General features: G+C 37.7%; 2 protein-coding genes across 8 annotated transcripts; both read right to left on the bottom strand.

Moving 5' to 3' along the window:
- Window positions 1-2,777: 2,777 nt before the first annotated feature.
- Window positions 2,778-14,237, bottom strand: LOC103712066 (exocyst complex component EXO84B-like). Of its 2 annotated transcripts, XM_008798454.6 has the most exons (7): window positions 13,582-14,237; window positions 11,883-11,980; window positions 9,720-10,761; window positions 6,310-6,825; window positions 4,640-4,828; window positions 4,432-4,565; window positions 2,778-3,227 (listed from the first exon to the last, which is right to left on the bottom strand). In XM_008798454.6, exons 1-7 carry the CDS (start codon window positions 13,780-13,782, stop codon window positions 3,065-3,067), a joined length of 2,343 nt encoding a protein of 780 aa, XP_008796676.4. In that variant the 5' UTR covers window positions 13,783-14,237; the 3' UTR covers window positions 2,778-3,064. The 2 variants fall into 2 exon arrangements, with proteins under 2 accessions (XP_008796676.4, XP_089781302.1); XM_089925176.1 differs by lacking the exons at window positions 2,778-3,227; window positions 4,432-4,565; window positions 4,640-4,828 and adding an exon at window positions 5,545-5,870.
- Window positions 14,238-17,684: 3,447 nt separating this feature from the next.
- LOC103712065 (carbon catabolite repressor protein 4 homolog 1-like) lies at window positions 17,685-26,128 on the bottom strand. 6 transcript variants are annotated; one of them, XR_015968541.2, is made up of 12 exons: window positions 25,386-26,040; window positions 23,683-24,439; window positions 22,946-23,032; window positions 22,772-22,855; window positions 22,612-22,698; window positions 22,433-22,519; window positions 21,308-21,361; window positions 21,118-21,209; window positions 20,931-21,023; window positions 20,684-20,834; window positions 20,428-20,581; window positions 17,685-17,971 (listed from the first exon to the last, which is right to left on the bottom strand). XR_015968541.2 is itself a non-coding variant. In XM_008798452.5 (12 exons), exons 1-11 carry the CDS (start codon window positions 25,541-25,543, stop codon window positions 20,436-20,438), a joined length of 1,818 nt encoding a protein of 605 aa, XP_008796674.3. In that variant the 5' UTR covers window positions 25,544-26,128; the 3' UTR covers window positions 17,685-17,971; window positions 20,428-20,435. The 6 variants fall into 6 exon arrangements, 4 of the variants coding, with proteins under 4 accessions (XP_008796674.3, XP_008796675.3, XP_017699527.3 ...); XR_015968542.2 differs by having other exon boundaries at window positions 25,395-26,040; XM_008798452.5 differs by having other exon boundaries at window positions 20,909-21,023; window positions 25,386-26,128.
- Window positions 26,129-26,550: the final 422 nt, after the last annotated feature.

The following is a 26,550-nucleotide window of genomic DNA, read 5'->3' as shown; positions in this document are numbered from 1 at the left end:
CTCTGAACTCTAGCTTTGCTCTATTTATTACCAAAACAAACAGAAAATACGACACCAGAAAACACTTAATAACGATGTCAATTATGGCGTGCACTGTTGATTCCTGAATTGAAAACTCCAAAACCTTATGATTGGTGTATAGAGTTAAAAGAACTATGGAACATGTTTGACCGACTTGCTTCTAAATTAGAATTCCATGCTTGAAAGCACGAGGTTAGACTATTCCAACTTGGAGGTGGTCCACTTATGATGAGCTGGCCAATATGAACTCAATGGTGGAGAAGGAAGAAAGATGAGCTCCATCCATCTATAAGAACGGGCCCCTAGGCTTAAGAAGAAAGCCCAAGGAAACATAGGAAGCGCGCAGGGGTGGGGGACCTCTGTCAGGAGAGATGACACCGGCTTCGATCGGTCTTACAGCTCGAAGCGAGTGTCATCTCTCCGGACAAGGGACCCTCTTAACTCCATTCCATCTCTCCGACCAGATCCCATGTACAAGGAGACATTATAGATGCAGGTAGAGAATGGCTTCAACTTTGCAACCAGCCGTGGAGTTATGAAGGTATGGGGCTTCTTTTGTTGCAGGAAAGTTGGCACCTTCTGTGGGTAACCATAGATATGGATATCGTCACCCTTCTACACCAAACTCTTGGATCTCAATATTCGCCAGGTCGCATGATTGGGTGGGTTCTAAAAGACGATTTAATCGATCAAATGGCTCTCTCTCTCTCTCTCTCTCTCTCTCTCTCTCTTCTCTTTTCCTCTACTACGATGGCTTCGAGCTCCAATACTTGTTGCTCAGAATGGAGCAGCATCAACCAGATCTTTGAGCCTTCGCAGATATTTATGGTTCAAATGCATTAATTCCATCGTGCAGCATGGCAGGAGAATTCTCGTGTGAGCTGTAGGTACAATTACGACCATTCTCCATAAACAGAGCTCGCTTGCTCATTATGCCACTAATTAATGGTGGAATTCAGAGCTCTCTCCATGAGACCATCATTGGAGGTCATTTTCACCCCGACCTTGGCGAGTTTGATTAAACCTCGGTGCATTAACCTGAACGCTGGATGTGACCCAGACCTAACCTTGGTTGATTGGAGCGGGGGAAACCCTTTATATTAAATCCTTGTTTCCTTCACCTCAGTGGCAAAAGGCAACCGAGAATATATAATACTCTGTTCCAGAACAGAGTGCTATAAAAAAAGGACAGTGATGCCGATCCTTTTTCCTTTTTTTTTCTTTTCTTTTTTATTTTGCTGGAGTGAAGCCTATTAAATAGCATTCGGAATGTGTTCGATACTTTAGCGAGCATGCAGAACACGTTCTTGTCGTAAACTGGTCCAAAAAGCCCTGTGATTATTTCCATAATGCAGGACTTCCGGCACCTCTTCGACATCCACCAATAGAATCCACGGGCATGGGAATCTAAAGGAGAAAAAGAAAGAGGTGAGGGGCCTTCGTCATCTCTCCGGACCGGAGATAGATGAGGGACCCTCTTACTCCATATCACCTCTATAATTCCATTTATTTCTGTCAGTAGCTTCCATAAACGTTTCCTTTGTTGCATGGGATCATTTTAACTCGTTTTCACAGGTATGACGAGAATAGGAGAAGGAATCTGATCTTGGATGAAGTTCATGTTTCAACCTGAGTATCCTAACGTCCATATAATACAAGACCATCTAAAGAAGAAGATGCTTTTACAAAATCTATGGAACTTCAGCACCTTAAAGGTAAATTTCCCGAATTGCTAAGCCCGCATGCCGTTTTATCAAAGCTATTGTTCTCTCTCATTAGACTACAGATTGATTTGAAGTTTCTCATGATTATCCTTCCTTCATCAGATTACGGGCAACTCTATCCAATGTTTGAGACTCCCAACCCTTGCAGAGGTAGAGAGAATTCTGAGGGAAGATGCATATCTATTTGCCTCCTTCCTCCGCCATATTGGCTCCGCTCTCTCCGCTGCTTGCTTGCTCCCTCTTTCTCCAATCTCCGGCCGAAGCGGGTATGGAGGAGGGTCGTAGGTGCTTGGATTTGAGGGAAAAAGGCGACATCTTTGAGGAGGTGGGAGAGGTGCGAGTTGCCGAAGAGGAGGTCAACGGATTATTTGATTTTCATTGATTGTAATTAAAAAAAAAAATTATGTTCTTTAAGTTGACTGCCTGAAACGTGACGTTGACTGTTATCACTTGAGTGGAAGAATCTGTTGACCAACATCTGGTATGAACTCATACAGAAGTTGTGAACTCCTTAAAAGTCAGAGGAATTTAACTTCAAAACAAGATCTTCACTCGATGAAGTTTGGTGGAGCTTTGCTCCTCCATTTCTCACAAACAAAAACCAAAAAAAAGGGGAAAAATCAGATTAGTTATAGAATGAAACCAATCAAGTGCTACTGATGAATGAAAACAAAAATCTTCCTTTAAATTTTGCTTGCAATATAAACATTTCTTGTGGAAACCCAAATTGTCAATTTGCACCACTAGCTCCAAGACTGTTGGTAGGATTAATTGGTCAGTTTGACATTGCCATAGAAGAACCAAACTTCATATAGCTAGTAAAGTGGTGGAAGATATTATTATTGCACTTGACCATAACAATCAAATTATCAAAATATTGTGATCTTTACAGCCTATAAATCCAAAAGGAAGCGTATCCACAACAATCAACATTTCTCCAAACCAATATTTCCATACAAAATTGATTTGAACATAGAGGATATATGTGTGCGCATCAATAGGTCAGGCTACGCAAAGTAATACAATTCAAAATGCAGAGAGAGAGAGAGAGCCCTCATCCTCCATTAGTGAGGCATAAGCCAAATGAAAAAATGATTCCCAAGGCCAAAGTGGAGAAAGAATGGTACAATGTGGAGTTTGGGCTGTGCACTGACAACCAACATTTACAGACTCAAACTCCAAGAATAATGATTGAAAGATTTCCTATAGAAGACTGATCATAACCTACTCTAGTGCAAAATGCAACACAAGAAAGAAAAAAAGAAACAAATAAATCATTGCTTATTATACAAGGACCTGTTTACAAGAATAACTGCACACTAAGTACTCCCATGAGATCTAACTGATGACAAAGACTCTGCTGACACAGAGGCAGTCGGGCTGTTGAGTTCACGATCTCCATTGACCAATCTAGCTTTGCCACTTATCCTACTTATAACTTCTTGAGCAATGTCAACGAACCAATCATCGCTAGGTAGCACACTGCATAAAGTTGGATTTAGTTTGCAGAAGATAGAGTTTGCAGGTTAATTAACCGAACCAAAATGAAAAAGAACCAGCCAACAGAAGAATTGCTGAAGCAAATTTAAGTAATAGAAAAAAAAAAATCTAATTTCGAATGTAATATAACAGCACAACAAAACTAGAAGAGGATTCTGCCAAACACTTTTGTCAATGAACATGGTTAGGTGACCAAAACAGACTTGGAGAAAGAGAAAAAATTATCGAGTATAGACAAAATGCAGGTCAAACTTGTCACTAATATCTGATGCAAAAAGAAAGCCTAACATGATGAGGTTGGTCATTATGAGGCAAGATTATGACGACATAACCTTGGCTGCTAGTGTTGAATTTGATACATAATCATCAATATTTTAGCCTTAGTTAATGATTTGATCATTATGGGCCTATAGAATATGAAATGGTATGATTTGTATGATATATTAAAACAAAGTTAAGGAAATTTGTATGATGCTTCATGTCACCCACCATAATGGTCATGCTCGAAAAATTACCTAACTTGGTGCCATGCTATGCATGCTGATCTTTTTCAAATGGAATAAACAAGTAAGGGTACTCTCCCCAACTGAGGAGATTAGTTTCCCAATATTTCTTTGTTTTGAAAAATTTAGCATCTAAAAAATAAAAAAAATAATAATATCTATTGTTTACCACTAAAACTTTAATTTCCAACTGGCAAATCATGAACTGTAGTCAATATTTCTCAATTATACTAGGAAATAGATGATATCTTGCGCAAAACAACAAGAATGCATGGATACTAAGTTCATGTATGAGATCAAAGCGGTAAAAAGGTGTCCGAGGTGTAAGCCTGGTAGTAAGAATTCAGAAAATAGTAAAACTGTCTTCGAGTTCAGGTTCAAAGATGGAAGGATGAGAAGGGACCTTCAGTAGTTGCCAAATACTTGTAAGCTCAAATTAATATTTATTACAATTCAACTAATGTCAAATTTTATAAAACAAACAAGCTTCAAATATAAAATTATGTCGACAAATTATCGAAATAGCAAAGCAAGAAACAAAAACTGGTAAAGAAGTTTTGTTCATTATTACATACAAATGGAATAAGCTTCAACTATAAGAACATATGAAAAAATTACAGAAACAACAATGCAAGAAACAAACATTAGGAGTTAAAGTTCTGCTCATTTACTACATAGCTTACCTGTCTGGATTCATTCCAGACACAGAGAATGCAGCCATAGCTCTTTCAATTATGTCGATAACAACTTGATGCACGTGTCGGGATAAGAACCGGCCTTGTCCAAAAAGCATTACAAACTGCATATCCAAATAAAACTACAGAAAAAAAACAAATAAGCAAATCTTGATTGTCTTTCCAAATATACAAGAATAATATTCAAATCCTCTACCTGCTGAAGACCAAGGGGGCCCAAAGGTCTTGGTCCCTCTTCAATATCCTCCCAGAAGCTCTGATCTTCTGAGAGCCACAATATGACCGTCTCAGTAAGCCTCATCATTAGCAAGGTAGCAAATCTTTCCCTGCCGATAAACATATCTGCAGCTATGCTTGCCATCCGATTCAGTTTTGCATATAGTTCCTGTATACAATTACCGAAAAACTAATGAGAACTTGGCAGTTTGAGGCTCCATAAAGTCAAAACTTTAACCATTAAAACTATCAATTTACAACTCAGTGTGATGGTTTTCGACTTCAAATTTCTGCACATTCCTATCATATTCCCTGACCACCCCTCAATGAGTTGGTGTCAAATTACTAAGCTAACTGTAAATAAGAGAGCAGACCTTCGGTGGGAGGTTACTTTATTAGCCAAAGAGTCCGGGAATATACAACCATAAAAAACCATCCCCTATTCCCAAAAAAATTGAGAACAGTCTCCAAAAGATAAAAACTTAAGAAATAACCTTAAAATATCTGGCAAAAAAACAGGAAAAAATGAAAAAGCTTACAAAACTATCCTGGACTTGAATGGTCAGAATAAGCTTACTTGTTTTAATACAAGCCTTCTTCCTCTAATTTACCATGATCCTTCCTTCCCTTATAATAGATACTGCTCCAAATTTGCATCATTATTATGACATCCCTATTCATTCAATACTACCATAACACCATCAGTCAAACGCATCTGATATGACAATAGTAGGTAGCTAGGCGTTCCTCAATTTTTCTAATCAGTAAACATCTATTTCATTTTGTCTAGGTAAGCCAAATGTGATTACTAAAGTACATCAATGAATCAAAATTACGAGAATATGCTTCGCGTATTCAACTTACAAATAAGAGATTACTTACATTGTGAAAGGCTAATTAGATCAACATAGAGTAGACCAATTAGAATGGCTCTTTAATGACAGACAATATTTTATAACAACTACAATATGCTTACATGTCAAGACAAATTATTTTCAAAGATAGCCACTCTTATGAAGAGAAAATAACACAAGGAAAAGTTGAAATTATCAACACAAAAAAAAGAATTAAAAAAAAATCCTAGTGCTGTAAGTTCAGGATCATTTCAGCCAATAAAGAATGTCTCTGGTTCTTTTCCTTCAGCAGGATGTACCAGTACATAATATCTGGCTTGTGCATTGCATGAGGCACAGGTCAGCAGGGTACAAGACCTGGAGTATGCCAGTAAAATAATATTATAAACAAGACTGCAATTTTGATCATGGATGCTGGATGTAATTTAGATGAATCAGTAAAAAAAAGATATGTTCAGAAACAAAAATTAACTAAAGAAAGAAAAGTTTTTAAGCCAAGTTGGTATGATAAAAGATGGTTTAAATCAAGGTCCGCCGTACCAGTATCGGTCAGCATACCGGTGGCAGCCCGGACCAGTACGTACCGGTTCCGTACCGGTTCCATATCGGCCCTGTACCGTCCCGTATCGGTACGGCAGTCATACCGGCTAGTTTTCTAATAAAAACTTCCGGTACCAAATCCCAGCCCAGACCGGTTCGTACCGGCTAGTACGGGCCAGTATGGCATACCCTAGTTTAAATTATGCAAGATAACCTCCTTGGGTTTCACGACTGGTGAAAAGGTACATCAAAATACCTGAAATATTGGAGAGGGAGCCCACTCTGGCTCCTCAACATTCCCATCCATGCTTATGTACATTTCTGCACTTAGATGCGTGTCACCATCTTCTGTGAAGATAAGATCAAGAGCATGCTGCCTACAGAAACTATCTCTCAGTCTATCAACAGAACGCTGAAGCTTTCTTTTCCATTCTCTTTGTTCTGGAATACGGTTATGTCTATCTGGAGTTCTTCTACGAGAATCATCGACGCCACCAGCCAGGTACATAGAGGAAAGCTTCATGGCTGTTCGAGGTAGCAACTCTTCTGCTAATAAAGATGCATTCGCTAGTAGAGCTAGTTGTTGAGCTTCAGTCTCTGCAATTCTAACAATTTTATTCCCAGAACCCTCCAGATTTGCCTCATCTTCCATGGAACCTGGTAATGCATTTATGAGCATACTAATATAGGAACTGAAGACTTTTAAAAGGCCATCCATTGTGGAACCGCCCAACTGCATAGCTAGGAGGGGGCCAACGTCCTCAAAGAAGTCCTGCAAAAGGGCAGTAAGATTGTAAGTGGAAATGGGCGCAAATTAAAAGATCAAGAATAGAAGATGAAAAACCGATACTAATCATGCATCATAATTTAAACTTTAAGAACCATTTTATAATGACTTAAGCTGCAAAATGTTAACTAGGTGAGGATGCAAACTGCTTATTGGAGGCCATTGAATCATGCTAGTTTAATTCAAACACCTATCAGAAAGCTATGTGAAACATCCCTTTGGAAACTAAAACTTTTAGAAGACCTAAGTATTAGCTGTTCTATGAGAAACTTGAAATTCTTAAGATGATTAAACAAGGAATGAATACTGTAGACTAAATGCATCCAAAGAACCAGCAAGATGTGATGTAAGGACTTAATGGCTGCGAAGGTAAAATTTTGATATTTAAGAAATTTCCTCTGTACACATCATGCTTAAAACACTAAAACATACTTGGTTAGTAGCAACAGTGCTTCCTTGTGGTATTCTCTTCAGCATATATATGAATTATGTGTCCGAGAAGACTATAAAATGACTAAAAACTAAAAGAAAATCATAATTTTGTATTTGTGTGCATATTAAGGATTTAAGCATTGCAAGCTGTGCCCATGCCACCACAGTATGCAAGGCATACCTAATTTTGCAAATACTTGGCAGAGACAGGCAAACTCTGATGTCCAGTCATGTGCAAGGGTATACATAAATCATGCACAGAACACTCATAAATCATCAAATGTGTATCTGTTAATCATCATTTTAATATCTGCACTTATAATTCAAAGTAATTTGACAGACAAATTGGCCTCATACTGTAATTGGTACGCATAGTTCTAATTTTGCACAGTTGCATGCACCAGTAATCATGTTAGTATCTTAAAGCTCTACAAGATTTACAGAAGTAAACAGCCGCAAGTTGACTCTTAAGACAGGAGTCCTAAAATGGTTGTCAAACACAAAGTATCTGACCCTTCTTGCAGCATCCAACAAGAGTTATATGCTCCAAAAGAAGATGCCCTCCACCAGAGAAGTCCATACTCTCCTCCCTCTCCTCACTTTGCTGCAACACCATCCTTAATTTGCTACTGATGTCATGCTTACCAAGGTATTTAAAAGAACATAGTGTTCAGCTGCAAGTGCAGCAAGAAACTAGCTTTGGGCTCATGCTCTGAATAGAATGAGGTTACCTGCCACAGACAACTGGAATACATTCTCCCAAGGCGCTACCATCATTCCCCACCAAAATCCCCCAATCCCCCAACAAGTGCCTCAAGAGGAACAACAACGCACATGTCACGCCCAGCACCTACAGAAATGGTTATGGAGATGTGCCACACATCCACAATTCTCTGCAACTGGAATTTAAGCTTGTTTTGGAACAAACACTTTGGACCAATCAACATGAAAGGCATAGTAACATCATGGTTTCTTATAAAGATTTGTCATGAGACATAATATCGATGAGTTGCCATAATTTTAAATGAAGAGCGAAAAAAGGGTAACTATATGATATTTGCTATTATACCGTTAATATCTCTGATAAAGAAATGCAGCAGCAACAGAAAGATTTCTACTTCAAAAACAAAAATTTGAAAAAAGTGCACTTGTTCATTTGACAAAAGATATTTGTGAAAAGATAAATTTTATTAAAGGCCATAAAAATACTAAAAAAAATATAATGCCCCAAAAAAATTGGATTAAGGAATTAGTAGATAGTGAAAAAACAATAAAGACCAAATACCAATGTTTTAACCAATTTATAAAGGTTTAATCTGTCACTGTCTTAAACATACGCTTCATTTTTTTTTAAACAAAAAAGATTGGTTCAATTTGATCACAAGTATATGAATTTACTGAAAAATCCACTGCTGTATGATTGTTTAACAATTTCAAGTGACATAAAGCATTAAAAAGCCATTTGATTCATCATTTTCTGAGCACTAAAAAGAAGAACCTCATCCTGCCCTTCCTACCTGTTGCTTGATCCTTATTTTAATGTTCCTTTAGCTTCAGTTTCAGACAACTAAAGCGATGTTTAGCAGCAATAGGTGCTTGGAGTTCAATCTGGAGGGCACAGGGTTATCTCAGACCATCCAGACATAAGATAGTTTCGATAGGTTAGTTCAAATATAGTAATATGCATGGTATCACATTGTATAAACTATTTCTAGATGCTTAAGTGCATCAGCCTGCTACAATTTCATAGTCCAATGTAGCTTGAGATAGTCTAATATCATACCCTATGTTTCACTTACCACATTGTCACAACTGCAGCCAAGTACATATCATAAATACAAAAAAAGATACAGTGACACTTCCTTGCAATGGAAAAAATCCTACTGATTTACCCATGAATGAAGCAGACAAGCATTATAATGCTCTAATACCATGAGGAAACACATCATAAACCATTTTTTGATCAAGAGAAAAAAGAGGCAGGAGACTAAGAAAGCAATAAGAGAATACAAGCACTATAGCAATGACTGAAAAGACCATAATTAATTAAGATATACCTATGGACAATTAACTTAAAATGAAACAATTAAGTATTAGCAGTCAATTAGCATATATTTACCACAAGACGAAATCTGTGCAACTCAAGAATATTTAGCAGGTAAATTGGGCACAAAACCAAGCTTCCATCAGTCAAACTATAGATTCAGAAAATATTAGAGAGAAGAATGCTTTTTTTTTCCAGTTCTAATGACAAAAACATAATTTTTACCATCGCCTGAATTCTTAACTGTTTAGAAGCCATCATTTCAATAAACTTAACATGAAAAAAAAAATATTATGCATCTGCACATCATAGTGCAAATGCATATTTCAAAAAAAAATTGCAAAAAAAGTGAAATTAAAGCACATATTTTTGTCTGTGTCCTAAACAGAAATATTTTAGTCACCTGAACCATCGAATTGAAATGATGTGCACTGCTTGAGAGTTTAGGCTGGACACCCACAGTTGCAGCAGATGTTCTACTGGATATACGTGTACCAGATGGCGGAAACATAAGTACCCAGTCATCTGCAGCTGCTAATGCAGCAGTACTTTCTTCGATTCGCTTTAAATTAGCATCCAGTGCTTGCTCAACACTGGGCCTGAAGAGCTTTAGAAGAACAGAAGAAAGTGATAGCCCATGGACCTCCAACAAGGAACAATGACCAATAGCTATCTGAACACATTCTGCAGCAGCTCTTAAGCCTCCAGCAGCTGCAGATGAGGCCAATGCATGCCTTTTAACAAGATGTGCAAAAGCCTCTGCTTGCTTTATACACCATCTTACAAGTTCTGATGCATATGCTGACTCATTGCCAAAGACTTCTAAAGAGTCTCTCACAGCTTGAGCAATGGCAGAGAAAACTTGCTGTGACAGAGCAACAGTATATGCTCCTCCATATGAAGTGCTAGTTGGATGAATAGTTTGCATGTTATATTGAAGCCTTTGATTATGAGCATTTAGCAATAAACTATGAGCACGGGGGCCATCACCAAGCCTTTTGAGAGCCGAAGCAGCTGCACGAAGTTCAACACCATGAGTAGATGATTGGCAGGCAGCTTCAGCAAGCTGATCAGCTAATTTTTGCCGATGATCTGAAATAGCAGTCTGCAGTGACAAGAGCTGAGCAGCACTTAGAGTTTGTTTTTGTTTTGCTTCTGCAGCAATACGTTCAGATTCATCCAGGGCATCCAAAGCTTCATCCACTCTCCTCTCAGCTAGCAAAACATCAAGCATATCAGGAAACTCTGCTGACCATATCTCTATGTCTGTAGGCTCTCGGTCTTCAACATTTGATACATCATCCTCTGCAGAACATTCAGAGCCAGGAGACAAGGAATCAATGTGAACTCCTTCAGCTAACCCGTGAATTAAAGCTGCCTGAGTGGACAGCAGATTTCTGATGGACAGAAGCTCACGCTCTAGATCTGATATTTCCTTGGATGTTCTGTAAGAAAACAGTTAAATATCAAGAGATAAGAGTCACAATAACCAGCCAAAGAAAATAACTCACGACAAGAAGCAGAACAGAACCTAAAAAATGAACTAAGACCTTAATCTTAATGAACAAGGCATGTCCTATCTGTATGGTGTTGCATTTATTGATCAAAATAGATTCTATAAATTCTAAGAACTTCAATATTTGGATCTCAACCTAATCTCAATCCTATATGAGTTGCATTGAATTCCTATAGGTAGTTAGGGTTTAGAGAAGGGAACAGAAACCTGTCAGATAGGCTACAATGAAAGAAACGAAATGAAATTATTACATGAAAAATGCTTATATATGGCATCTCATATTTCTTCCAATGACAATAATAATTAAAAACACTTGTTGTTAGTTTTTTCATAGAAACAATTTAGGTGTTTGAGCTGGCACTTGCAATGTAGTGATCCAAAAAAACCTGTTAACATGGTGTATAGCAGATAAATTATGGTGAGGATGGACACTTCAATTCTTGGCATAAAAAATGGTTGTAAATGATAGATAACAATTGCATGCCTTTTCAGAAAATCATTATAATCTTCTCGAAAGCTACTTAGAATTGAGTGAGTCCACTATCTTGTAGTGCTACTAGATTGGGTTTCCATAAGTCCTCCCACCTCAAACTTCACTCTGCCTGAAATTTTAATCCAGCATACAGCATGAAAATTCTCACAGGTCACCAAGTTATGCCTTTTTATCTGTCACTGTTTCATTGAAGCCTTTTTATCTATCACTGTTTCTTCAAGCAACACCTGTGCTCTTATTCCTTCTTGTTATCAACCCTAATATTTCGAAAATAACACTAAAAGAGGCAACAAGTTGTATACCAACAATAAGATGAAGATGAACAAGTACTATTTTGACATCCAGACAAATAAACAGTCAGAATTTATTTATGGTATAATGTTAATAAATGAGTCATGTGGTTAAAAGAGTAAGAAGCTTCTAATTTAACTGTTTAGCAAGGATGAAATGGTGAAGATAATACCAAAGAACAGATTTTGTGCATAATATAAGAGTTACTCAATGAAAAGTGTTTCTATATCAAAATGATAGAGAGGCTGAATAACTTGTTTACATACCTAATGAATGCTGCATAGTTAGCATAAACACTTCTGCGCATTTCTTCTGCAGAAGCCTTCTTTAAATCTTGCAAATAAGAGCACAGGTGCCTTATTTCCTATATGAAATGAATGAAAGTATAAGTTGTTTACAGCTCTAGCAATTTGCATTTAAACAAGTATCAACTACATATCATACTCATAAAAATTCTAGCATAAAACAAATGCTCAAGCATATACCTGAATGGAAACAAAATTTTAGCTTAAACAAATTTTACAGAGATTATCAGGCACGAAGTCTCTTGTGATAAAGAGTTAGTAGCAAATTAGCAATCTTATGTATAAACACCACCCTTCAGGAAAAGCAGAACAAATATATACATATATATATATATATATATATATATATATATATATATATATATATATATATATATATAGATAGATAGATAGATAGATAGATAGATATAGATATATAGATATATAGATATATAGATAGATAGATATAGATATATAGATATATAGATATATAGATATATATATAGACATATAGATATATAGATATATATATATAGACATATAGATATATAGATATATATATAGACATATAGATATATAGATATATATATAGACAGATAGATATAGATACACATACACACAAACATATGTGCATAGTATGTCTTTATATATGCATGTGTTTATATACAAAGGCATGAATTATGACATGTTAGACAACATATGCAATATAAATGACAATGGAACATGATTCTCTCTTCAATAGAGGTTACATGGCCCTACTTGGCTGTACTACTTAAATATTCGAGGTGCTCCAATAGACAGGCTATAATATGCTAGGATCCAAAGTTTCATCAGAAATAAAAGCTACAATCCATTTTCCTTTCATATCCAGGAACTATTAGTTGCTTTTAGCGGGAAGTAGACATTATGATACAAGTTGATGACATCATTTCTCTTCCTGAAGTGTCCAAGTTTTTAAAGCTTATTTAAATGCAGGATAATTTTACTGAGCTGAAGATTTTACACATCCGAACTATACATTCTTCCCTTAAGCCAAAGAACAAAAAATTTTACCAAGTTGTTTGCAGGATTTTTTTCCAAAGGTATCTCGTTAGGCTAATGCCATCAGAAAAGTTACAAAAATGTGCTTGTACAAAAATATCTCAATTTTTAAGCATCTTTTAGTGACCATTCTCCCTATGAAAAACCTCAGACTGCTTATCAAAAAGCAAGCACGTTCTCATTCTTTGGTTCTTTGAGGTAACGGAACATACTATTTCAGCACCTGCCACTCCCATCACTGTCCCTACAAGTTAATCTAATACTTCCTGCCAGACAATTACAAGTTCGATTTCCTTTAAAAAAATAATAAAAATAATAATTTGTTTCACCAGAGAAAATTCATTGATGGATCTTGCGTTCCATTAAAAAATAAATCCTAAAGATTCATATAGATCCTAAATATTCATATAAAGGTGGTGAAGGAAATTATTCAGAAAAATCATTCATCATTCATCAAAAGCAATATAGGATACGAACCACCATTCAGATTCACAATGGCATCACATCAAAAAAAAAAAGGAAACAATGTCCGCCATCAAAAGCACATTTTTTGGAGTGAAAAACCAAAAGGAACCCATCTTTGGCACAAATTCAATCCAGAAACCCAAGAATCCGAACAATAGAAAAGAAAAGCACGGACCTTCTCGTTCATCGTCTGACATTTGGACTGCACGTAAGCATCAGGATCGAACTTATCGGTCTTGAAAATCTTCAGCTTATCCGCGAGCTGCACCCCGCTCTCCTGGCCGGCGGCCCCATTAGCCGCCTGGTAGAGCCCCGTGGTGGTGACCAGCCCCGAGGGCACCGATGCCCTAGATCGAGACGACTTCGCCGAAGCCATCCAACCCTCGATCCAAACAACAGGCAAAACCTAATCAAACCCCAAAATCCCAGGAGATTCTCCTCTCCGGCAGCCGCCTCCCGTATTCGACCTCGAAGAGGGGAGAAGAGAAGCGAGGGCAACGGGATCGATCCCGCTATGTGGAGCTCCGGCGAGGGGATCGATCCGGGGGAGGGGGCATCGCCGGAGCAGAGATCCGGTGACGGAATCGCGCGTGATCAGATCTCGGTGGCGTTCGTCTGAGTACCGGGTTGGACGCGGTGCCGTCACCTCCCTCTCTTGCTCTTGCTCTCCTTTTACCAGTTTATTATCACTCCCCTTTTTCAAAGAAAAAAGAAGAATAAATAGAATGAAAAATTCGGAACAGCGAACTTGGTAAATTTTGTTTTCTTAGCGTAGAAGCAGGCGAAGTGGAAGGGAGGGGAAGATGGAAGTCGATTTGCCAATGCTGAAACGAGGTGGGAAACGGGGACTCAGGTAGTTGAAATAACAGCGTATCTTGGAAAGGAATCAATTTTTTTCCTTTTCGAAAAAAAAAAATCTTGGAAAGGAATCAATTGTTTTCCTTTTTAAAAAACAATATCTTTTTGGTATTCCGAGGTTATCGTATCATCAAATTATACTTCAAAAGTTTCCGAGGTAAAAAAGATACCCAATTCACTAAGAGCACGGTTAGATCATAGATTTCAGAAAGCGTGCGGTTTCCACCTGCCATGCACGTCGAATTAATCATGCAGGAAACCTGCCATAAATGTCAGATTGAGTATCTAGTATTTGGGGCACCCTTGGAAACTTGCAAAACTAGAAACTTAGTTTCCACCTACCACTAGAAAGGAATAAATTCTATAATAGCTTCAAAAATAAACCATGATAGATTACTCATGCATACTATAGATATGAACATACTGAAGAAATACATAAGTATTTCTGGCATTTTTTTAAAAAATTGATAGTCTTGAAACTTGTGCATGAGCTACTTGTAAACCTACTATGAGATTTTGCAGTTAAGAGTTCTCCCATAGTTTCTAAACAATAACAGTTTCAGTCTAGTTAGAACTTAGAAGCACAATTTGTATTCCCCACACCCAAACCCACGACACCAAAAAGAAAAAAAAGAAAAAAAAAAAAAAGGATGTTGGAAGCCTAATGCGAATGTTTATTAATCATTTAGTATAATGATAAAATTAGAGAAACAGCTTGCCAGTTACATAAGCTCAGCTTATGCATTCAAGAAGAAACCATCCAAAATTCGTAAATATTTAGAAAGAGATTAAATAATAGGGAAGACTGCAAGATTAGACATAGAAGATTGAACTTAATAACCTTGAATCATGAATCACAAGTCAAGTATGCAATTCAAAACACACTTCATTGCATGGCCAATCCAAGAATATAGAATTGTCTATCTAGAACTATCATGAATGTTTCTATTACAAGCAAAACTTTACATGTGATGATGTTCTAGAGCTGTTGATCTGACATGCCATGAAGGTGGTCTATGGGCATACTGAGTGGTCATAGAGTTAAGGACAATTTAAGTAGTAAAAGATCAGGATGAACTAAATTTACTTCGTCTATGTATGAAATAATACTTATGAAACTTGGGTTAGATTTTGGACTCAAACCTACATTAAACCTTCTTACTCTCAGTCATGATTATATGTTTCAAACATAACACAAATCTACTAAAAGTTGAACTAGACAAAGCAAATCTAACATGCTGCTGCTGCTTTTTCTTATTATTATTTCGGAGCAAAATTGCTACTTTATTCATGTTCCTATAGCCATTTACAAGCAAACTGTTGAGCACATTCTTAGCTATTTTCAGCATTACATTGTGATATGGTATGTCATTACATATCATTACTGTTATATTTTGTTGGTCAATGGAGAAACATTGAGGCAGAATGTGTCAGAGCCCAAATGAAACGAGTGCAGGATGCTCTCTTTTTGAGCTGATTCATTGACTTGGACTTCATAAAACCCCAACATTAACATCTAGCTCTATTGCTAAATCATATAATCATGTTTCGTCTGTAGCCTCCTTTTTTTCTTTTTCTTTTTTTTGCTAAAACGGGCATTTCATGCATCACGGGTACGAATACACCCAATAAAGTCAGAAAACAAAAAGTCCCGAAGTGCTCCGGGCAGCTCTCTCTCTCCCCATGGCCTCCTTTTTAGCCGTCATGGTTTGACCTTTTGCATCCTAGCAAATTTGGTTAGGCAACGGGGAATGACATCGCCATGAAAAATCTTAGCGGTGTAGCGGGTTGTAAGATGGACAAAGACGATAGCAACATCTCTTATCATTCGAAGGAGCTACAGCCTATCTAAGCCGTAGCATAACAAAGTTTCTAAAACCATAAACGAAGAAAAAAAAAAACCAAATAGAATTCCAAGGGCCTCCCGTTTTCATAACCATGAACCATAAAAATGGTTCATCTTTGACGCAAAAAAAAAGAAAAAAAGATAAATGTCTCTTCGTGCGGCGAATCCACCGTTGGATCATTTGCTGATTGCTCTGAGATCCATGCAGATACATGAATGGCAGAGTTGGGGTTTTCAGTAAGTGATCCAAGGGCTGATTCATGTGGAGGAAGGTGAATCATTCTTTTTGTCGCCTGAAAGATGCAGCCAATGGTTGGACTTGGATGTTGGAAGTAGGCAGAGACAGGAAGAATCAATTCGTGACCAAAGCCAAGCAGTCCATTTTTTGTCCTTTTTTTTAATAATTCCCTAAGCTAGCCTAGCCGCCCAGGACTCGGAGTGCAACGAGTAAAGTGGATGCGGACAGGCCACCAGCCTTCCCCACTTCCAACCATTTCCTTCCCCTACTAAAACTATGGTTATTACTTCTACCACCGCTGCTTGCTCGTGCGTTCGTGGCCTCACCGCCCGTTGTGGTGGCCTCTGCTGCAACAACAACCTCAAACAGCTTCTCTGCTTGGCTTTGAAAGAAAGCAAGCAATAAATAGTGCGTGGTAACCAAAACGGTGGGCAACCGGCATATAAGCTCGAGACAAAGATCTACCACACTCACACATTAGATTAGCAATCCTCGATGAATTGAAGGAGAAGAATTCATCAGGACTCTTCATCTGCCAGAGAACTACTTATTAATAGCAACACCTTGATGGGCATGTCAGTGGGATTTTTTAGACAATGTCAAATAAGCCATGTTATGGAATTAGAGGGGGAAAAAAATTACTAGCACGTAAAGTTGAGTAGATGATTTTTAAACTCTTCCGGTCGTCCTCTCACTAACAGCAAATATCCGATACGGTGCACGCTGCCCGCGAGAGGAGGAATATGATAGTTACACATTAATTGCGTATAACTTGTCTGTGTTCATGTATCATTGATCCATTAAGTTGTATCGGTCTCAGTAATGCTAAATGAATATTACAGGTCAATGTAACTTGCCCAGAACAAAACAAAACAAAACAAAAAAAAATAGAGATTGCGAGCTGAGCTCTAAATTAGCTTCCTGCTACTGATTGGTTCTATTGACTTATCAGGGTCCATGCTCTAAAAGTTTGTCCCATTTATGGGCTTTGGCCAGTAAATAGTATAAGATCAATATCAAATTCAGCTAGGTTATCATCCCTTGGTCCTTGGTGACGGGTAGCTAATTGCAAAAATTGCCCGAGCCTGCTACCTAGACGGCTTCAAGAATTTCTTTCTTTTTTAAAAAAATATATATAATAGCTATAATCAAGTATCGAACCTAATATCGATGCCCCACTAGCATTGTCAGTCCGGTACGATATAAATTTTTTTTAACATACCAAATATCGATAGTATCAAACCCTATAACTCTGAGCATTCCTGCACATCGTGACTGACAAACGCACGACATTCCGCTTTGCGGACAAAGAAATAAAGTGTAACACATTCAGAACTTGTAGCGGGAAGCCTCACTTAAATAAAAAAAGATTATACTAGACAATGGCTAGAAAAAAGATCAACCCTGAACTTTTTTCTGAAAAGAAAATAGATTAAGCAGTTTTCTATGAGACACCGACAATGATACAAGTAGATCAATAATAAGCCCACAAGAATGGAAACATCGTGAGAGAGCACAATGAACATTATCTACCTTGTTAGAGAGGGCTACCAGATGGACTTCCTTTATCATCCTCCTCAACTTCTCCATACAAACAGTGACAAACAGGTCGGAGAAAAAGACCTGCAGAGCAGAGTCAATTTAAAAAGAGAGGAAAAAAAAGAATAGTGTCAGGAGAGGAAAGTGCAAAGTCGGTGAATTCTGCAAATTTACAAGTGTCAATCAAATTCCACCAGCAAGATGAAGAGAAAAACATTGGGTATAGCATCATGACAACCATTGCTACCCGATAGACTTTTCCCACAGAAAAAAAGGTATAAGACAACTTAATTCAACGGGCAATTATACCAATTAATATTCTCAAGTCTGCAGCAAAAAACAAATCAAAATTCTCGAGTTGACTATTCATTTATGAGAAGGTTAACTGTAATTCATAAAATATTATGACAGGGGAGCATTTGGCAGTACAATCATAGGGAAAAGAAAGAATTAAGCCTACTCGAAAACAAAACTCCCCCTTGTTTGGCAGGCTTTACAACAACACAAGTCCGTGAGAAATTTTCACACAAAACATGCCAAAAGCTAGCGTTCCTGTCCTGTAAAATATTTGCACTCCAAGTAGAAACCTGACAAAAGCGGAAAGAGGGAAAAATGACACCATCCTTCATTTCCTAACCTAAATCTGCAAGCACTGCAAATACTTTCCATGCACCATTTTTATGCCCCACAAAATACTAAATTCCCTTCATTTCAAGTTCCAAAATTCCATTTAAAGTAGTACGTTAGCAAAACATTTCAATGTAGTATCAGTTAAACCAACCAACATTGTTCTTTTCGTTATTGAGAACTTGCTTTATATTACGCCAAGAAACAAGACCATTTTCAGTATATGCATGAATGGTAGGGTGTGCCATCATAACAATAACTAACAAACTCTAGCGGCCTTAAAATCATTAGTCACCCTAACTCTGTTTCAAAATTGTCGGGCAATGTTAAAGCAAGAAAAAAAATCGCAGATGATCCTTTCAGACGTAATTTCTGGTTACTTCTGAATCCAATCTATGGCAGTCACAGGCAGGAGCAAGCAACATTTTATCCTTGGTTTGGCTTGCAAGGCCACAGAATCAATTAATCAAATTATAAGTCCATTATACTCAATACAGTCCTAGAAGAGCTTAAGATTGGTTAAAGCTCAGATTGATGTTACTCTATTAGAAATCGAATGAACAAGGGCGTTGTATTTGAGGATTGATCATTCACCAAGAGAGAACGATTTTTTGTGTCAAGTAATTAACACCGCCCATCCCAGGTTCTAAATTACTTAGTGTCAACATCATTCTCGATTCATGTTAATCATAATGGAGCCTCCTATGCAACCTCCACAGAACCATTAGTGCAAATTTGATCAGAAAATGAAACTAGAATATTGCAACTTCTAATCTGTACTTCACGCAACCAACTTAGTTGTTTTAATTATCTCCATCACATGCTTTATTCAATTTAGAACTTTATGAAAAACTCATGAAGTTGCACTCTTAGCATTTTCTACCTTTTCTTCCATATTAGAGCTAACTCAAACCAAACATTTTTTTATCAGAAAAAATCAAGCCAATCATTTTAATGAGGAGTTTAAAGGTCTATGAAAAAGAAAGACAATGAACCATTTATTTTATTCGACCGATACTATGTGCATACCCACAACTATCCCACGAAAATAGTATAGTTGCATGCCAGATCGCATTGTTGTCATGATGATGATTAAAAGATAAATCATCCTTATAAACACAAGATATACAACCAATGGGGCAACCAGTGCAACAGTGGTTTGCACGGTTACATCATGTTGTAGAAACAAATGGTCAGCATATCTACCCCATTTCATTGGAGAAAGAAACTTTTCCCCATCTCAACTTAGGAGCTTACGAATCTCACAAATGTGATTTAGAGTCTAGGTTTGGCCACTTTAATAGTTGTCTTAAAATCGTCGCAAGTTCAAGGCCAGGCTTCATCACAAAGAAGGGTTTGATAATAAGAAAAAAGGGAAATGGAAAGAATCTCGGATTAATTACGTGAATACAAGAAAAAATATGGTTTATCACTGCTTCAGAATCTAATTCCAGCTAGCACAGGGGAAAAACCCAGTTATGGTCCCAGCATTCCAGGGTCCTAAGAGGGGAAAACTGGGGACAGGCCTAACCTTTAGTATTTTTTGCACAAAGTGGCTGCCCCAGGATACTTCCAGCTAGCAATCACATAAGGCAATCGTTGAGATTGTGTTTTTCGAATTTACATCCTAGGTCATTATAAGTTAGCTTCAAAGTGGGAGTTTAAATTGTTGTTTTATTGGTTATAGCGAGCAAGGCCTGTACAGCCACAATTATTATACGGAGTTTATATCTCTTCCAAAATCATCTCTGACATTTTTTTAATTTATCCTATAAATACACATGTTTTAAAACCATCAGATATGCATGAGATCTCAAGGCAAGATTAGAAATAAGTTATATATATTCATGTCCTGTACAGATCAAGAAAAAAAATGGAATGAGAAGAAATAGAAAAGTGAACTTTTTATGCACCTCTAATTTCAACGTCTGACTCTAGGCTTGCACCGGAATTCTGCTAAAAGTGCTAGATGATCCGATGACCACTCAGCAGAAGGAAGAGCTGTGTCTTTGCGCAAGCTTTCCTCATCCAAGAGTTCCAATAGTGATTCCACTGTCAAAGAGTCAGCTGAAATCGCAAGATGCAACACCACTAAGAGCAAAGCGGGAAACCAAAAACAAAAGGATGCAACCTCACTAAATTATAATAATAACTACAACAGTTGCCCACCTGTGTAAAATATGTAATCAACAGTGCCAATAAAATCCCTAGTACAATTTGTGAACAAAGGTTCATTTGTTGTGGGATCCATTCTCTTCCTTTGTTGCTCTAAACTGTGACCAACCACCATCATTCTTGCAAAAGAAGAGTATGCACTAACCTGTAATGCATGCTACAAGTAAATAATGGGTACTCAGAGAGATCCAGGTCAGGCAACGCACGTATAAATAATACCAGTGGAAGCTGGTGAGTTAACTTGCTAGGAGGGCGCAGAATCCCAAGGGGGTCTACAGCCAAGTCCAGATGCAGTTGATCTACCTTGCCAATTGCAAGAAGCGCATGAGGAGCACTACATCCACAACATTCTCCTCAGATATTTTAAGACTACCTATACAAGAAAAAATGAAAAAACTCTCAAAGAATCTAAGAATAAAGCTGCACACCTTCCTGGAACTGAATTAAAATCTCCACACACCAACATTGGAATGTCTGCACTGACAGCAATTTTCTCCAATCCTTTTAAAAGAGTATGCACCTGAGAAGATTGCATTCATGACAACATTCAAGAAAAATTGGAAAGAAATACAAACAAAAAATAAACACATGATTATTAGAATGTGATAGGATTAGAACCTGCCAGAGTTTAACATCTTTGTGATCCTGATGGACGTTTACATGTGTATTTGCCTGCAAAGGTAGACCAGAGCAGAAACAACTGGTTACAAGAGCCCCCGATTAACGCATAATAAAACATGAAAGAACACCTACAGTTTTACACAACGCACAACCCAATTATAAAAAATGCAAGCAGAACTACACATGAAAACATGTAATCGTAAAACATATCTGCACAAGGCACAGCAACCAATGTCCCTTTTTTCTTTTAAATTAAACAAAAGCAAGGAAAGAATAAATTTCATTTTATTCATTTTAGCTTTGCGATATAGAATAAAAGCTACTCTTTAAGACTTGCAATTATGCCTACGTAGCCAATGACTCATTTACTAATGAAAAACAGGCAACCAGTAGGTTGCATAAACTTGGCCTCATTCCCAAGCAAATGTCAGACAGCACAGTCCCACTCAACGAACCCATTGGTGCAATACAAGGTACAGCTATGACCAGAGATATTAATATAATGTAAAGTCCAGTAATATTTTCATCATACAAACAACTTCCCAACGGGCTTCAGAAAGTGTTTTTGGGAAGAAGCTCCAAATTGAAGCTTTTGCCCCTTAGAGATTTTTCAGCTTCCAGATGGACCACTGGTTTTTTCCCAAACACCCATATTGCCCAACAGTGCTTTTAGGGCTCCAGAAAACACTTTTGGCCCCTCCAAAAGCAATCCTAAACGGGGTCTAAGTATTCACTTGAGTAGACAATGATCGATTTTCCAAGCCTCCATAGAGAAGGTGAATATAAGCACCAGCTTTCAAAGGTTTGCTCAGTTATATGACACTCAAGCCATTTTCTCCATGTTAAGACTAAAGGTCATTGTGGTTTATCCAAGAAAACTAGGTATCCTAGTTAGTTTCTGTATGGATCACGAAGATATCATATCGGTTAGTCTTTAAACAAGTACCATGAAATACAGTGCATGGAAGTAATATTGCTCGGATTGTAAAAGTTACATTTTGTGTCATCAAATACAAACATCTTGAATGCATCATCAAGAATATCCACCTTTCCAAACAAGAAAAACTAGTACCCAGAAGAAGTTAGCATGAGCCAGAAAAAGAAGGAAGCTGGTTGACCTACCACACAAAGCAGCTGTCTTTTTCCAGGATTATCAGCACCATGGTTACTGAATTTTGCTTCAAGTACCACAATAAGAGCAATATTATCCTGTACGAAGGAAGATAGTTAAACAGGGTAACAGAACAAAAGTTAGAAAACAAAAAGCTCAAGAAATCTAAAATGACGTCAAAGCCAGCAACCTTAATCAATCGACTCAAAGCCACTTTCTTCTGACCAGGTTGAATAACAGCATCTGTCAAAGACTGTGCAGCTTTATTGAATTCAACCTGCAAAATGAAAGGAATTCATCAACTAAATGACATAACAGTAGTCAATGACTAATCCCAAAAGTATATCTACCTCATATTTTTTGACATGTGAAAACTTGTCCCTGCGAAAAAATGTTGCACAGCCATCAATTGCATTTGGATTTCCACTATAAACCTGAACCAACCACCAATTGTTAACCAAATTTACAGCTGAAAGCAATGGAAAGTTAAAGTTTCAGAAGCAACTGAGCATGTGCGAGTTAACCTCTGATGTTTTTTTCTTGTAAAGTGCTTGATATCCATGCTTATCTAGTTCAGGTGCAAAAAACTCCTCAAAATGGTCACTTTGAACCTGCAAAATTATAGCATTGCCATTTTTAGCTTGCAAAATTCTGTTCAAAATCTGAACATGGTAATAGTTTCTTTCAAACATCAGACCAGTCATTTGAAGATTCATGACTGCAATGCAACACAAGCTAAGAATTAGGAGACAAAAACCTCTAAGACACACAATCACCAAGAAAAAAAATTTCATCACCAGAGAATTTTGAATTTTGAGATTGTCAATGAAATTGATCTGAGATTTAACAGCATTGTTTGGAACATGGTAATCATCTGTGTATTATTTATGCTGTGGAAAGCTAAGAATTAGGGATCCAAAAACCTCTGAGACACACAAGCACCAAGAAAAAAATAATTCATCACCAGAGAATTTTGAATTTTAAGATTGCCAATGAAATTGATCTGAGATTTAACAGCATTTTTTTATATTACGAAGTCATAAACAAAATGTGAGGGATTCAAATTTATATTCTCCCTTGAGGTCTGAAGCTCTATCAGCTTGTTTGTGATATCTGGGAACTTCTACTTAACAGAAATTTAGTTATCAAGGTCCATTAAAGTTGTGAAGGAACCAGAAAACAACTGATAAATGATCCAGAAATTGAATACTTTATATGATTCTCTCCATTATAAAAAATGATATAAATCAGAATTATGTACCTCTTGAAGGCAAAGGATGTCAGCATGGTAACCAACAATTTCCCTTAACAAATTCTGCCTACGGTATGGCCATGAAAGAGCCCAAGAGGGGCAATAACTATATGATTCACTGGTCGCATATGCATCAGAAAGAATGTTGTATGAGAGCACTGAGAAGGTTCCAGAAGATGCAATTCGGCTATCAGGATCCATATGGCCCAAGACATCATTCACTTGAATCATGCGTCGTGGAGTTGGAGTTGGAGCTGGTATCACACGTGACATCATAATGGCATTTGCATTTCCTACAGGTATTCTTGTCTCTGCATCTATTGCTACACATTCAAACTTCAGAGCATAACCAATATCATCAGATGTGGGCGTATATGTTCTACACCGTCCAACTTCAAACAAGCTATCACCGCTCCTTTCTGCAAAAGCTGTGGGATATATAGGTGTGGAAGCATTGCTCATGCTAGGGCCCTGTCCAATATTGGATGTTGAACCAGAAATCCCTGCATTTGTAACTCCAGACCCAATACTACTAAAGCGTCCAAACATTTCTTCCTCCTCTGTTCCATTTTCATTTGAAATGTTACTTGCTCGCTCATGTAAAGCCCGATGGTGCTGCCAAGCATCTGAAAAACACTTAGGCGTGCAATGGAAACTCTTGGCAATAGGTACTTTTGCCTTGACACAAACCAGGCATTGTAGTGTTGCCTGTTCAGTTGGATGTACACTGCATACAGCAACTTTTCTATCACTTTGTACACGATACCTGCAGAACAAATAAGAAGACATTTTGGAGCACTAAGTTATACCAATAGAAACAGCAAAACTTTTACTAAGTATCAACCTGTAATGGCTATCATATCTGCAACAGTATATGTCAAAAGATTTAGTTTTCAAATAATATTTCATCAACTTACTTGCACGAGGGGTAGCAGGAATTTTGTCAAAGAAACAGAAATTTATTCAATTTTACTTGCATTAAGGTTATCACGTGATAATTTCTTAAAGATCAGACCTAATTACTAGCAATAAAGTGAATGAATAACATAAAGGTGACACTTTTATTAAAACATAGTATTTCAAATGCGCAATAGAAGGCGCTGGCTCATATTATGTTGATTCTATGAAATCCTTGTCCTTTATGGCATTACACAATGCTTTCTCTAGTAAGTTTGAATAATAAAACCTCTTCACAGACAACATAATCCATCAGCAAACCTACAATACCCAACTTCACAAAACAATGACCTTTATTTGGGCAATGCAAAAAATCATACCACACTTTTCTGTAATAAATTTCATTCAAACAATTGTTAAACTCACAGAAGTGTCCAAAGAAGTAAGCACACGAGAAAGTACGGCATCAAGATGAAATCCTACCATTAAGCCCCAGCACCAGTCCATAAGTTAAAAAAGAAAATACATGAACAAGTTCAAGAAACCATTATTTCCAGGCATTAATATTATCGAACCCAACTAGCGACAGAAGATAAGCAGTACTATCACAATATTAAAATTTAAGCCGCCATCCCCTGAGGGAGGGAGGATTGCAATAATAGAGAAATTAACAAACCAAGCATAATGGTAACGAAAGGAGAGCAATATCTGAAGCAAAAAATAAATCTTGGCAGAGAAGAACCACAGTCGAATCAAGAAACATATGAAACCAAGATCAAGAAAGGAATATGGAGTGTGAGAGAGGTAAAACTCACCACTTATACCTCATGCAGTAGCCGTTGATGGGGGCGGACTCGGGGACATCCTCGTTGGAGATGGAGTTGTCCGGGCGCCTCAAGAGCACATAGGGCGTGATCTCGCAGCCAACGACGGGGATCTCCGAAGGCAGATGGACTCGCAGCACGCTCAGCATGCTTTCCAATCCTCAAATCCCTCGCTCCTAAGCCCAAACCCTAACCCTAGCCCAAGAGCCTCCTCCGACGCCGACTCCACGAATCCAAGATTATCACCAGACCGGGGGCGGAAGCGGCGTGGATCCGCCATCACCCGACCGTGGAATCCGCCAGGGTTGACCTCCCCAATATAAACCCTAGAATCAAACGGCTCGAATGCGAAGAAAACCAAGAAAAAATAAAACTCCCACTTTGGATAAACCCCAGCACAGAAGACCTCTATCTCGTATTCCCCCGCGATCGATCGCTCGATCGAAACCCTTGGAGAAGCAATAGAGAGAGGCCGGGAGACGGGATTCGAGGATTGGGATGAGGAATGGGGAGGAGAAGATCGGAGAAAGGTTAGGGTTTTGAAGAAGAGAGGGGCGCGGTGCGATTCGATTCCGAAGGTCGGAGAAGCCGAGAAGGGGCGCCGCTGGGAGAGTTTCTTCTTCTGGGTTTGGGACTGACGAGAGTCGCTCGCTCGCTCACTCTCTCCTCTATTTATAGAATAACTATGAGCTGTTACTTGTTTTTCCGTTTTTTCTTAGCTTATTTTCCTAATTGTGAAAGAAGATATGGGTTCATGGGTTCATCTAGTTCAAGAAGAATGATGGATATTGTAGCCAAGGTTCAAGACCAAGAACAACCCTTGATTAAGGAAGATGTGATGAACCTTATTCTTGCTCTTCGCATTTTGTACAAGAAAATTATTTCAACTTGCACCTAAGGAAAATTTCCAATTTTGTTCTTCATAATTTGCAATAATAATAGAGAAAGTTATTATGATGATCACTATGCAATGCATGATATATTGATTTTGAGTTAAGGCTTTTATATATCAACATCCTTATATGAGGCTAAACCTCTAGTAGGTAAGTGGTGTAGCTTGCTTTACTCACTAATTGGAGAGCGTTGCCAATAATGTGGATGAAGAGTTTGTCTTTTACTCTCTTTTTTTTTTTTTTTTTTTGATAGAATGTCGTTT

The sequence above is a fragment of the Phoenix dactylifera genome, chromosome 9, assembly GCF_051530095.1.
Source record: "Phoenix dactylifera cultivar Ajwa chromosome 9, Ajwa_hap1_PhDact_Kaust_v1.1, whole genome shotgun sequence".
Lineage (NCBI taxonomy): Eukaryota > Viridiplantae > Streptophyta > Magnoliopsida > Arecales > Arecaceae > Phoenix > Phoenix dactylifera.
The sequence above is the reverse complement of the archived record's forward strand: the minus strand, read 5'-3'. Positions and strand labels throughout refer to the sequence as shown.